The 14,492-nt window shown below is 37.7% G+C and overlaps 3 protein-coding genes across 3 annotated transcripts in view; 1 reads left to right on the top strand and 2 right to left on the bottom strand.

Annotated features, from left to right (window-relative positions):
* LOC113113858 (RING finger protein 44) overlaps window positions 1-14,492 on the bottom strand; it is a 1,123,463-nt gene that overhangs the window by 474,265 nt on the left and 634,706 nt on the right. The gene's annotated exons all lie outside the window — the stretch shown is intronic.
* rest (RE1-silencing transcription factor) lies at window positions 2,082-9,755 on the top strand. The gene is made up of 4 exons (XM_026280348.1): window positions 2,082-2,234; window positions 4,112-5,034; window positions 5,157-5,240; window positions 6,171-9,755. The coding sequence occupies exons 2-4, from the start codon at window positions 4,122-4,124 to the stop codon at window positions 8,072-8,074; spliced, it is 2,901 nt and encodes a 966-aa protein (XP_026136133.1). The 5' UTR covers window positions 2,082-2,234; window positions 4,112-4,121; the 3' UTR covers window positions 8,075-9,755.
* On the bottom strand, window positions 9,749-14,439 carry noa1 (nitric oxide associated 1). Its single transcript, XM_026280360.1, has 7 exons — window positions 13,091-14,439; window positions 11,736-11,900; window positions 11,025-11,236; window positions 10,786-10,917; window positions 10,591-10,707; window positions 10,334-10,451; window positions 9,749-10,157 (listed from the first exon to the last, which is right to left on the bottom strand). The coding sequence occupies exons 1-7, from the start codon at window positions 14,328-14,330 to the stop codon at window positions 9,925-9,927; spliced, it is 2,217 nt and encodes a 738-aa protein (XP_026136145.1). The 5' UTR covers window positions 14,331-14,439; the 3' UTR covers window positions 9,749-9,924.

Consider the following 14,492-nt stretch of genomic DNA (forward strand, 5'->3'; position numbering starts at 1 on the left):
GCAGAGATACATTTCTTTTCCGTTATATTCTTATTTTCGTACAGAAAATTAAAAACTAGAAATGTTACTTTGCAGCTCGATATAAAAAGAAGAAAAAAACACTTTAAGCTTTTTTTTTTTCTTTCTCAGGATTATTTCAAGATTAATAAACCTACCCACTGCCACTGGTCACGTACAGGCTACAGTGATCACAATGTATAATATGAGACAATTTTCATAATTGATCAATAGACCCTTTACATTTAAAATATAGAATACAGTACAGAATATGCTTCCTTTGACAGACACCTACATTATCTTTCAGAACGACAAACCTGTATTTAACAGCTCTGGTCATGTGATGTGACTATTCAGGCCAGCCACGAAATGTAAAAATGAAAATAAAAATGTTCATTCTGAACACAAAATGTAACTGTCTGCAAAACATCTTCAAACTCAGAAGTATCATTTGGTCACAGTGGGATTAAATTTGCTATTAACAACAACAACAACAACAATAATAATAATAAAACAAAGAATGACAATGACAAAAATGGCGTGTAGATGGGTTGCTCATGTTTGAATTAGAAATACATTAGTATAAGTTAGTTACTTCCCAGATTCATGCTTACATTTCTCTTCTCCCGTAGATGTTTAACGCCGCCATGTGGCCACAAAGAACTATAACAATATTTGTCAAATAAAGCGGCCTTGCTCACATGGAGCAAAGCTGCCTTGATGATGTTCCAGAAGTCAAATAATGCGGTTTGTTTTTTGTTTTTTCAAACATTGTTTTTTTCCAGAGGACTTTGGCATCAAGGGTAACGTTTTACAAATATAAACCCTGTTTCACTGTTACTGACCTTGACTAACTTGTTATGAGCTCTTTATATCTTAGTGTCAAAATAACTTAAATGATCAAAATACAGAATGGGCATTTTTTTATTTTACCTCGTCAGGTTCCCTTGTTTAAACACACCTCTGAAGCATCCATCCTTTAAACTAAGTGAACTTCAGGCCATTAAAAGAGACAAACAAACCATTGCTATAGCTATGCAGATCAATGAGTATGTTTAAGTGAGATTTAGCATGTTAAAAGCAGTAACAGAACATTATTATTGCCATTTTAGTTGATTTGCTTGAAAAAAAAGTCAAAGTTTTTTTAAAGGATTATTTTTTTGGGGGGCATTTTGCCTTTATTACAATAAGACAGAGTAGACAGGAAGTGAAGTGGGAGAGAGAGGGGGGTAGGATTGGGAAAGGTCCTCAAGGTGGGCTTCTAACTTGATGCCCATGACACAACAGACCATCACACGAGACCATCCCAACCTTAAAAATAAAATAAAAAAATAACTTGAGGCACTCTCTTCTGCAAGCATCATGAAAAGTGCACATTCTATTAACCTTAAAATAGCTCATGTCAATTTATTAATTATTATTATTTTCTTAAAAAAGGGGTATTAAATAAGTGATCCTAAAAAGTCGTTGTATTTAACAAAAACAATTTTATACAATGTTATGTATATTTTTGTAAAGCTATATATCAAAATTGATCCAAAATATTTCACATTTTCTAAGATTTGGTCTCTTATACATACTATTTCCAGCTACATTTTTTTTTCTATAACTTTAGGCCCTGATTAAAACACACACTTTTCTTGAAGGTCAGTATGGGTTTTCAAGTTTGTCCAAAGCACCAGATTCCTTTTCTTAGGAAAAAACGGATGGGAAAAAACAAACACCATGTAGTGGAAAATAAATGGCATCCCCCAACATCTTCACTAGTTGTTTGCCCAGCACTTGTGTTGATCCTGTGAGTTCAGCTGCCCAATGTCGCCCTGTAGAAATATTCCTTAACACAGCTTAACTTTACCGTTGCCTGTTTGCCACGTGTAGCTGTAGGAGTTAACAAATACAGAACAATGAGAACAACTTATACAAAACTGGCTACTACTAGCGCCCATTCAAAATGTCGTCGGGATATTTTCGTTTATTTGTTAGTATCAGACTGTGTCACTCTTCACAGTCCACACACTAAAACAAAACACACAATAGTAAACTTTTAGAGCGTGCGAACGTGAGCGTGCGCGCTGACGTCACGCCTTCCCAGCGAGCGAGGTCTGGCTGCGCGAGAGAGATGTGTTGGAATGCGTAGAGTCTCGCGTACTTCCTCGACCGATTTGAGAGTTTGGAAATAACTTCTTCCGTAACTTGTTTCTGCAACAACATCGCCAAATAACGAGCGAACACCGCTGGTGAGTTCACTGGTTTGGTTCCGTGGGGTTTGGAGCTGATTAGGGTGTGGTTTTGTGTTGTTTTGTGTCGCGTACGAGCTCTACTAAGTTTGAGTAAGTGGCGTGAAAATGGAGGGTTGCATTGAAAGGGAGAGGCGCTGTCCAGGGCTGATTTCAGCACGGAGAGAGATCAGATCAGGACCACGGCTAACACACACACACACATGCTGACCAAATAAAAAGTGCATCAAATTGATGAGAAATGAAACATAAAATCATCACCATGATCTTCGATCGACTGTGTTGAATAAAAAGTGTAACTTTGTTGGGTTGTCGTGCGTAGTGTGTGTTGTTGCATGCATGCAGTTTCCGGACAAGTAACTTAGTTTTTTCCATCTTGGTGAAGGTTTGTAACGCAACTTCTGTTGTCATATTCACTAGAATTATTTTTTTTACACGATTATTGAATTAATTGATTATAACATGATGTCTTTTAATATTTCGAGCGATCTGTAGCTCGCTCTTCGTTTGTTTCAGACGGGTGTGTTTGGAGCTGTCCAACAAGGTCAAAGTTTTTCACTCCTTATTTTGACAACTTTGATTAAACGCAGTCATATTTCACGCAAATCCTGTTTGAGGGTTTTTTTTTTTTTAGAGCAAAATGTTGGTGCTTTTCTGATTGAATGAGGTAATTCAATGTTCATTTATGTCATGCTGCTTGAGTTCACAACATCCACGGCTATATTTTTTCCTCCACTGGTAGAAGTTAGTGGTGCTGTTTTAAAATGGCCGAACACACATTTCTGAGCATGCAAACTCGCAGGCCTTATACCCTGATCACACACACACACAAACGCATGGCTATGTTTGCCATGATTTTACTTACACTAGAGCAGATTTAACTAAACGTTGTGACCTTGTTTTCTCAGTATAAGAAAATACAAAAAAGACCCATATATTTTAAAAGTATCCTATATAGCATTTAGAAATAATAATCTCTTGTATGATACAGTTTTAGTTATAAATAGTATTTTAAACTAAAATTTATTTAGTGTCTCTAAATATTATATAGTATTTAGAAAAAATATAAAACTTTAAGGAGTAAAGTATTTTGAGCTGAAATATCAAAAGGCTTAATTGCATAGATTTTAATCAGACATGTTTTTTCTTTTCTTTAATGAGTACAAAAATACAAAGTAAAGGTTTTCCTTGGTGGGAAATGATGATTGTTTTCTCAGTGAACAGAAAAAAGGTGCTCCACAAAGTTCTGGCTGAAATTAATGCAACTCGGTAACATCAACTGTGTTTTGTTATTGTTGCCCTGAATATATTTCATGCTTGTCTTGGTTAGATTGCATCTTAAACAAATCATGCCTTAGGAATGAAATCACTGGTTTTCAGGAGCTTTGCCATACATGTTTGGGAGCTCTGACACGTTGGAATATAGATGCTTGTTTGCTATAATTCCCTAAAATAACCTATTGTTAAAGCTGCTTATTGCTTTAATAGACTTCATATAAGAAATAACAGGGTACTTCATTGGCTCTGTAAAGATGTGTTGGTTTAGGCTTTGTTTGTTTCTTATTTAAAATGTTTTTAGGAGTGGAAATTTGAAATAGCATTATCCTCGTGGGGTTAATCAATCAGATATTGGCTCAGCAAAGACTTCTTATCTCCAAGAATGACGAGTTTCAATTGAATCATTAATTTAGAAGGAACCATTTGTTTAGTCATCGTCAGATGACTTGATCTGAGAAGATGTCACAGTTCTCACATCCTTTCAGTCTTCTGCTTTCATTTCACACACACATTTTTGTAAACTTTACTACAATTTACAACTTAAAATGCCAGCCATCTTTTCAGTGGCACTAAAATCAGTGTTTGTTTTTGCATTTCAGCTGGTTGAGCATGTCTGCTCAGACTGTGTATCCAGCTGCTGCTGGTGTCTTCATGCCTGTAGAGGTGGGCCATGACCTTCCCGAGCTGCCTCGCAATGATGTGGCAGCCCCTCAGCTAGTGATGCTCGCTAATGTGGTGGTTTCATCCGAGTCGGCTTCCTCAGACTACAATGCAGAAGAGAAACAAATGGTGGAACTCAAGACCGTTGGATGCAACAGCTATTCTGACAGCGAGGAAGAGGGTGTTATAAGATACAGCCTTGACAGTTCGGAGATGTCTGAGAGCATGTACGCTGAAAATGCCACTCGGGTTGAACCAGAGGTGACAGAAAGAGTGATAGAGCAGGTTGAAATGGAGCGAGCAGAAGACCTCTCCAACCCATCTGAAAAGACCCCATTGGAATCCTCACTAGCGGAAAAACGTAAGCGCACCCCGGTTGTCATCTTCGAATCCAACACAAAGAAGAAGAAGCCTTTCTTTTGTAAACCTTGCCAGTACCAGGCTGAGAATGAGGAGGACTTCATTCACCATATCCGCGTTCACAGCGCCAAGAAAATGACGGTGGTAAATGGCGTGGTTGACTCTGACGACGATCTGGCCAGTGAGTCGGGCCAATCTCAAACGCCAAACCCAGAGAATAGTGAAAGTTTGAGTAACTCCAAAGGCGTGATCCGCTGTGAACGCTGTGGATACAACACCAACCGCTACGACCACTACATGGCACACCTTAAACATCATACTAAGGAGGGTGAAGACCAGAGAGTGTTCAAGTGCACCATTTGTGCTTATACCACCATCAGTCAGTATCACTGGAAGAAACATTTGAGGAATCATTTTCCCAGCAAGCTTTTCACTTGCAACCAGTGCTCATATTTTTCTGACCGCAAAAATAACTACATACAGCACATCCGGACCCACACTGGTACATCTAAACTTTTGCATTAAGTCTCAATTCAATGTAAAATCACATTGATTTAAGTTTACTTTTATATAATCAGAAATATATGGGGAAATTAAAACTATTTCATTTGATTCTCCTTTTAGGTGAGCGTCCGTTCCAGTGCATATACTGTGACTACTCCAGCTCCCAAAAAACTCATCTCACCAGACACATGCGAACACATTCAGGTGAGTCTCTTGTCCGTCTGTTGAAATAGTCTTGTGCTGAAATTCAATTAGTATATATAGTTATATTTTAAGATTTATAATGCAGTTTGTTTAATTCCAGTCCAGATTTTGAAGTAATAAATCTGTTCCAAAACCTACTGAGCTGACTTGTTCCAAAACTTGCAGAATTTTAATAGATTTAGCCAATAACAGCTAAGATAATTATATGATATTTAGAAGAAAATAATAAAAATACATAGCATGTAAGGAATTATTTATTTTATTAGATTTTTTATTAAACCTGTTGCAGTGTATTCTGGGATATATTCTCTGTAAAATACATGTGATGGTGCATCAGGTTTAAAGGGATAGCTCACCCAAAAATGAAAATTCTGTTTAATTAATTACTTACCCTCATGTCATTCTAAACCCGTAAGAACTTCATTCATCTTCGGAACACAAATTAAGGTATTTTTGATAGGGGTGCTCCGATCACGATCGGCCGATCGTTATGCGCATCTCGTCAGTAAAAAATAAAGAATTTTAATTTTTGGGTGAACTATCCCTTGAAAGTACTTTGTTCGAGGTTTAGGAAAAGTCATAGGAGTTAATTCAGTCTAAAAGTTATAAAAGTTTATAAAGTGAGTGCATTTTCTGACGTGACTATTTAGCTGCCTGGGTTTTGGAACAAAGCAAATGTGCTCAAGGCCTCTGTTTTCATCTTGTCAATGATGTTTCTCTCTTTTGTTGCACTCCGTGGAGCCAGATGGCTTTGGATAAAATGGTACACGGTTTGTAGTATACAGAGTGAATTAGAATGTGATTCTGTATTGTATGTGTCTTTTATCTGTATCCCCCGCATGAGGCTTGCATCTGTGTTTTTCTCAAAAAGTTAAAATAAAAGATTCATTGTTTAGCCATGACCTTCTCCTTATGGTCTGTCTGGAATAGGTGAGAGGCCTTTCAAATGTGACAACTGCAGCTACCTGGCAGCCAACCAGCACGAGGTGACCCGCCATGCCAGACAGGTCCACAATGGACCCAAGCCCCTAAGCTGCCCCTACTGCCAATACAAGACAGCCGATCGCAGCAACTTTAAAAAGCACGTTGAGCTCCATGTAAACCCTCGCCAGTTTCTTTGCCCAGTTTGCAAATATGCTGCATCCAAGAAGTGCAACTTGCAGTATCACATCAAATCCAGACACCCAGGATACTCTGATATCTCGATGGATGTATCAAAGGTAAGGCTTCGCGTGAAGAGGACTGACACAGATGACATTTCGCCAAATAAGCTTGCGACAGACCATCCTGGATCAAGGCAAAGTGAGGACAAGCAGTTGGGAGAATTGGATGATGTTGAATCAGGTCCCATCAACCTCTCTATTAAAAAACCCACTAAACCCACCCTTGTTGTGGAGACTGAGCTGACTGACAAGACCACAAAGAAAACCCCAGATGTCACTTTGAAAGAAAAATCTGGAAAGCCAACCAAACAACTCAATGAAAAACCTGCAGAGAAAAAGACCATGCCGAAAAACAATAAGAAGGTTAAAGGAAAGACTTTGGTGAAAACTGTGGACATTGCTGTGGCACAAAAAGAGGGCTGCAATGATAAACAAGCTAATAAAAAGGAAATAAAGAAGGTAGAGAAATCCCCTAAATCTGGGGAGAAAGTAATGAAAGGTCGTCCTAAGAAAGAGAAGGCATTGAAGGAGACAGCTAATGAAGTTATTGCAAAACATCAACTTATTGTTGAGCAAAGACTAGATTTGGATAAAGAAAGACCAGAGAAAGACCTTCTAGAGAAACAGCAGCAGCAAAATGAGAAAGAGGAAAGAGAGCGGCTAGAAAAAGAAAATGGATTACTGAATGGGAAAGCAAAGGAGACTGAAGAGAAAGAAAGAACAAAAGATTGCAAGAAATCTCAACCCAAGAAACCATGCAAGAGGGAGACAAAATTGTCTAAGGTCAACCATGAAAAAGATACCCAGAGCAAACCTCTCAAAAGAAAAGCAGAGAACATGAAAGCACCAGCGACTGATTCCACAGAAACTAATTGTCCTTCAAAGCGGGTCAAGCGCACAACAAAAGATACAGCCAAGCCATTAACAAGTTCTGGTGCTCCAGAGAGAATTCGCACAATACCTGAGGTTTTACATGCCCTGAAGAGCAAAACCAAAAATGCTGAGGCAAATGCAAAGAAACCTGAGAAAAGCAAAGTCCCAGAGAAACGAAACACTCCAGAAGCTGAAAAACAGTCCACCACAGAAACACTGAAGATACTTGACCAACCAGATGAGCAGACATCTAAAGAAGTGACCTGCCAAGATGAGAGAAACCCGAAGGAGACTGCTTCTGTAGTGGAGGAACTCACAGCTCCATTCCAACCCCAAGTTCCAGTCTCTGAGCAAGCTGAAGAAACTGAGAACAAGGTCCCACATGAACCAAAAGAAATTCCAGATGTAGACAGCGGAAGTGAGATGCCATCACCTACTGACGAGACCTCTCCGGGTTTCAGCCCAACTCTCGAACTTCCTGGTCCACCTGGTCGCAAATCTACCGACGCAGAGGATGACGAAGGCATCCACAGTAATGATGGGGGAAGTGACATCAGTGATAGCGCCTCTGAAGGAAGCTACGACTCTGGTCTTAATGGACTGGCTGCTGCCACCGAGGGTGGAGAGAAACTTCCAGAGACTCCAACAGAAGAGCTTCCATCTCCATCCAAACTGCTCAGTCACACGTGTATCTTCTGTGACCGTACCTTCTCTCTTGAGTTGGACTACCGTCGCCACTTGAACCGCCATTTAGTAAATGTGTATTACCTAGAAGGGGCGGCTCAGAGTGACAAGTGAGGGGTATCTCATATGAAAACAGTGCCCAAAACAGTTTTTGAGGTTCTCCTAGACTTCTGACTGAACAAAGCTTGTTCATGTTGTAATAAAAAATAAGGTTCTTATTGTTTTTGATGGCTTTACAGTTCATAACAGATGACCACATCCATGCCTGTTTTTAGTTTGCCATGATGCAACATGAAACATTAAAATAACACTGTATACTTTCAATTCAGAAATTAAATCCATTGTCAGCTTGTGGTAGGATCACCAGGGTTTTCTTGTGTTTATGATTACACTACTCAGAAGCAACAAAAAGGAGAAATGCTCTGAAAGCAAGTACACTTTCTCCCTCAATCCCTGCGGAGAGCTCAGATTAGCCAAACCCAGGTGGTCCAGCGTTGAATAGCCCTGAAGATAATGGGGCTTTCAGTGTCTTTGTGCAGTTCCACTCCACTGAAGCGCCTCCATCTCTGGTCAGCAAGAGGCAGAGTGTGTGTTTAAAGCTGGCTAATGTCATTGTATTCAACTGTTTCTTTTTTGTTCCCTTTTACAGTTTAGAGAGCACTTGACAACTAACCATACTCTTACCTTTGAGGCTCTGTTTCACATAAGCTAAACATTACATTTTTCTGTACACTTCCTGGAGGTCTATCATTGATTACACTTGCTCTGCCCTTAAAGGAAAGTAGCATGTAGTCTGTAATATTTGTGGAATAGTAGTTTTTTTTTTTCATTCATTGTAAATTTGCTCTCTTTTTTTTTACACTTAGCATTGTAACTCTCACTTCTTGAGTATGTAGATTATTTTATCTGTCAATTTTCTGGTAATATTTCAGTTTCATGCTCTGTCCAAAGATTTTGTTGCCTTTGTCTGTATATAAATTGTACATATTTTCCTTTCTTATTTTGCTCTTCAGTGCCTCAGACAATCAATTTGATCATTTTTATCAATATCTCAGATATTTAGATCTCATTGATCTTCAAATTAAAGAATGACTTGTCTTTTCTATGTATTTTACCCAAGCAACATTCCCTTACACAGATCAAATTGGTTATCTGCATTGAAAATCTGTTGATCCAAAGTTGATCTAATCATATTGAACAGACCTTTTTGTGTCTTTTTTTAATATGAGGGTGAATGCATTGATATACATCCCTTGTATATCAGTGAATTTGCCATGTTATTCTGACTACAAAGGAAGAAAAAAAATACTGCAAGAGAAAAGTTATAGAAATAATTTGCCTTTAGTGCATTGTGCAATATTGATTTTTTGGGTTTATTACCAAAGCAAGATGTAGTTTGTAGGAGAAAAACCACAGGCTTCAGATGCAAAACTAGAAAATGTACTATCCACAGGTACTCCGGTGCACCTGAAAAACTGTACTCTTAGACGGTTGGATACTTCATCACTGTAAATTTGTCCTTTTTTTGTTAAGCACTGCTGTTTTGTTTTTTTCTTTAGAATTGCATGTTGCCAGGTCACAACTTAGATTGTGCCATTTATCCATCTTTGTAATCTCGTGTGTGACTGCCATTTCCATTTACTAGTAAAAGAAGTCAAATTATATCAGTTTAAATGTTGTAATAATGTTATAATGTTGTCCTCTTGATATGACTTTTATAATGGCTTTTTAAAACAGTTTACTATGTGACCTGTATGTTTAGCTCTAGTTGTTTCAATAAAATAAAAGTTTTTTTATTTGAAAGGCATTTATTTATCAGGTAAATTCATAATCATTTATACATTTTAGTATAAAAACCAATACATTAATAGCATCTTTACTTGTAGCATACAAGCAGTACATTTAGTTCAATCAGAACAATATTTTGAAGAACAAAAGCATTAAGAGATATCAACAGAAACACCTCAATTTTTCTTTCTCACTTGGAGTCTCTCAGCAGCTTTCACGGACAAACCTGTGTCGACCAGCGCCTGTGGCTTTCTCGTCTTGTAGGCGGGAGTTTTGTTGATCCTCTGTCCTTTTAGATTCACGACATGGGGCAGTAAAGACGGGGTGCGCAAACATAGTCCTGCTTCTTCAGGGGCCCGAGTCCTCAACAACAGCTGATCTCCTTCGGCTGCTGTCACAGCAACCCAGCCTGGAAAAAACAACATAAATTTGATTTTCATTAAATATATTTAAAAAAAAAAATGTATAATGAGCCTTGGCTGGTCACATTTTTGAGACTTGACCTTTTAAGATTTGGTCATGAGATTTATTATAAAACCTTACACGATCTAAAAAGCTAACTGGAAAGACACCCAAAAAAATGACCTGCAGATGAGATCTTGATGTCAGTGATTGCGGTGTTACAGCCCTGCCCCTGGAGTTCAAAGTCTTGAGCAACAAGTGGTGGAAAAGTTTTCATGCGCTCCTCACCACCAGATGGGACCTTGCCACAAAAAAATATAGAACAACTCTTTTCAACACTGATAATAATTTGAAAAGTTTCTAGAGGGCCAAATGAGCAAATTCATCTGATTTCTGAAGGGACAGGTGATACAGAAGACTGTGTGTTTATTTATACATACTGCAAGAAGGGTATTCCCAGCATGTTTCTGGTAGATTCCATCAGCCTTGTCCAAACTGGTGATATGTACCGGGATGCGATTTGAAGCAACAACTGTTAACCAGCATGAGCTTTTCCCCTAGAGAGAGTACAGAGCAATCTTGGTGTGGGACAGATTCATCAAAAGACTGTTTTCATATGTAAAATGAAATCTTACCTCCAAATAATCAATGCGTGCCAAAGCCCCTAAAAATAAAACCATACCGGGCTTCATTACAAACGTTCTTGGCATAATGGCCTGTGTAGGAACCACAAGCTTCACTTCCTGCTCATTCAACAGGCTGAGAACCTGGAAAGTTACATTTTGATTAAAATCCTTAGTGGTGAATGATTCATAAAGAGAGACTTTTTAAAATATGTGTATTTTGTGAGTACAGTTTGAATAGGGAGACTTACGTCATGTTCTTTCATGATGCCTGGGGTGTCATAGAACCAGTGTGCATCTTTGATTTCATTGTAACTGAGCTCTGCATCTGTGGACGAGTCCAAGGACGGATTCTTTTTAACATCTTCCTCCAGGTCTTCTCCAAAGCTCAGACTGTCAGGATCAAATTCCACAAGGGTTTTCTTGGGTGGCTGATTTGCTAGGAATGTCCTTCCAATGTGACCTAAAAAAATTATAATATTAATAATAATTAGTTGCCTCCCATTTAAAAGAAGGAAAATACAAGTAAACTGTAAAATGTTATTGATTATTAATTTATTATTAACAAATATCATTTCTGAAAGAACACGTGACACTAAAAACTGAAAAAAAAGGGTATTTAAAATTCAGCTTTGCCATCACAAAAATAAATTACATTTGAAAATGTTAAAATAAAAAAGTTTTATTTCGTAAACATTTCCCAATACTACTGTTTTTGTTGTAACATTGATCACATAAATGCAGCCTTTGTGAGCATAAGAGACTTACTTCAACAACATAAAAACACGAATCATTGCAACCATTCGATTGTTCCTTACATATAAATGAAAATGAGAGAAAACTGTATCAAGAATCACATTTAAAGATTCAATATCTGCCGATACAGATCTCTAATATCTGCTAATGACCGATAAGAGCCGATATATTCTGGGCTCCTAAAACAACAAAACTTACAAACTCACCAACCAAGTATCCCTGCTTGCTGAACTGTATGATTCTCTTCAGCTCTTCAGGATTCATTTCATCCTCTGTCAAATGAGATGCCTGCTTCAGTCTCTCTGCCCGTCTGAACATCCGGTAGGGGGTCGGGTTGATGATAGGAAACTTCAGCAGATTTAATGTAGTCCCTAGATTTACAGTGGACAGAAAAATGGGTTCTTAACAGTTTAAATAACTTGGACATCAATATGTGACCCTCTGTGAAATCTAGGCTAAAGTCTTAAAATTGAATTATGAGAAATCAAGCATCAAAGTTTGATTTCAACTTTTAAATTTACTATGATTGAAATCTTTTGACGGGCTTACTCAGGCGATGTTAAAGATATCAAGGTTACATTTTCACAGAATGTTCTTTACCTTGTGAAGGTTAGATTATTTTATGTAGAAAACAGAAAACTAAATAAAAAAGACTTTAGCTAAGTTTTCACGGCCAGGGTCACATATCATATCTTAACAGCGTAATCATTCAGGAATGCACAACACACTCCTAAATTACTAAAAGGGTCAAGCATGCTAAATAAAAAGCTCTTTGTTCTTTGTTTTAGTTCTTGAAACATTCCTGTCTTATACACACACTACTGCTCAAAAGTTTGGAGTAACTTTTTTGTTATATTTATGTTTTTGGAAGAAGTCTCTTATGCTCACAAAGAATGTTTATTTGCTCAAAAATAGAGTAAAAACAATACTATTGTGAAATAATATTACAATTTAAAAGATCACTTTTTCATTTGAAAATATTGCAAAATGTCTATTATTTCTGAATTTTTAGCAGCCATTGCTCCTCTCTACAGTGTCACATGATTCTTCAGATCTCATTCGAATTTGCTGATTTTCTGTTTGAGAAACATATTTAATAATCTATACTGAATGCAATTTTGAAAATGTGACACTTTTTTCAGCATTTTTGGTGAATAAAAATGTTAAAAGAAATGTTTTTTTTTTTTTTATCAAAATCTTTTGTAACATTATAATTATGTCTTAAATGTCATTTTTGATTAATAATGCATCATTGCTGAATAAAAGTATTGTTTATTTATTGTAATATTTTTTTTTAATCTATCTACCCCAAACTTTATAATGGTAGTGTAACATGGTTTCTATTAAATATAAAAAAAGTTTTTAACTTTACTAATAGGAAATATTTCTTGAGCATCAAATCAGCATATTCAAAAATGATATCTGAATGATTTTCTGAAAAAATACCTCTATTATTCCAAACTTTTGACAGGGAGTTTAATTGTGAAACATACATAATGCATATCATATTTACTGATTTAGGCCAATATTTTGCTTAATTATCTTGCATGAAATATCTCACCAGGCCATGGAGATATAGTAGCTTTATGAATCACATCTGAGGCTCTGGATTTGCAATAATCAGATTCCAGTAGAGTATTAAACAGCGTGGATTTGCCAGCATTGGCCGTCCCGACCAAATACACATCTCCCTTGTACTTCCAGGTTGACTGCAGTCTCGTTATAAGGTTCTCTATACCATATCCCGTTTTGGCACTGATGAGGTGGATGTCTTTGTTATCAATGGTAGAAATGCCCATGCTTTCACAGTATGCCCTCAGTTGACGTTTGATACGCTGCAGGTAATTCTCAGCATCTCCGGGCAGCAAGTCTATTTTATTTCCTAAAATCACAATGTGCTTATTCTTCCCAACAAGCTCTGGAAGGTCTGGGATGATGGAGTCCGGGAGATCCAGAAGATCCACAATCAGCAGCACCAAAGCCTTCTCTGATTTAATTCTCTTGACAATCGCTCTGTACTCCTCTTTGGACATGGTGACACTCAAAGCTTTCTGGTGGTGATTGATTAAAAAGCATCTCTGACATATTGCCTTCTTCAGTTGGTCCTCTTCAACTAACACTTTGAATTTCTCACTTGGCAGGTAACCAGGGATTTCAGGGTCCGTACAGTGCATGAGGGCCCCGCAGCCGGAGCAACAGGTATCACCGACTGCCACGTCCACGTCAGGAGTGCCATAGATCTTTTGTTGCTTTTTAATCTTCTTTGATTTGGTGCGTCTGTCCAGTGGGAATCCTTTATCGTGGAACTCAATCAATGAGTTTTCCTCCACTTCAGACTTAGCAGAGACCTTTAAATGTTTCATTTGCATTTCCAGCCCTCGAAGGTGCATGTAATTGCCATGATTTTTATGCATTGGCTTTGCTTCTGCATTACTTGTGAGATCATGCAAAAGATGATCTGGCTGCTCATCATCTTTATTGTCCACTGGTTCATCAAAGTCCGGGAACACAAACTGTTCTTGTTTCTGTGGCTCCACTAAAGTGTAGACTTCCTGACGTGGATTCGATGCTGGTTTCCTAGCTCCTTTTTGTGTGCTATAACATCTCAGACTTCTGGGTGAGCTGCACCTCTGTTTTTTGCCCAAATGTATTGCCAAGTCCTTTGATATCAAGCTGGAAATAAATGATCGTCGAAGCAACGAACATCCTTCATGTTCCTTTGACAGCTGCTGTCTTGAAACATGTTTTAAGCAGCTACGAGTACAGAACTGGAGAGCCGATGCTCCTAAAATCTTGTACATTATTATAGCAAATCGTAAAATATGTTAAAAGAACAGTAACATCGCTACAGTTTATGCAACCTTGAAAAACAACGAACCCACGTGCCATATATCGCTGGTATAATGTACGTCACCGGAAACATTTTTTTGGACTTTAAATAATAGGTAAAACGTTTTAGTTTT

Source organism: Carassius auratus, chromosome 14, assembly GCF_003368295.1.
Source record: "Carassius auratus strain Wakin chromosome 14, ASM336829v1, whole genome shotgun sequence".
NCBI classification, from domain to species: Eukaryota; Metazoa; Chordata; class Actinopteri; order Cypriniformes; family Cyprinidae; genus Carassius; species Carassius auratus.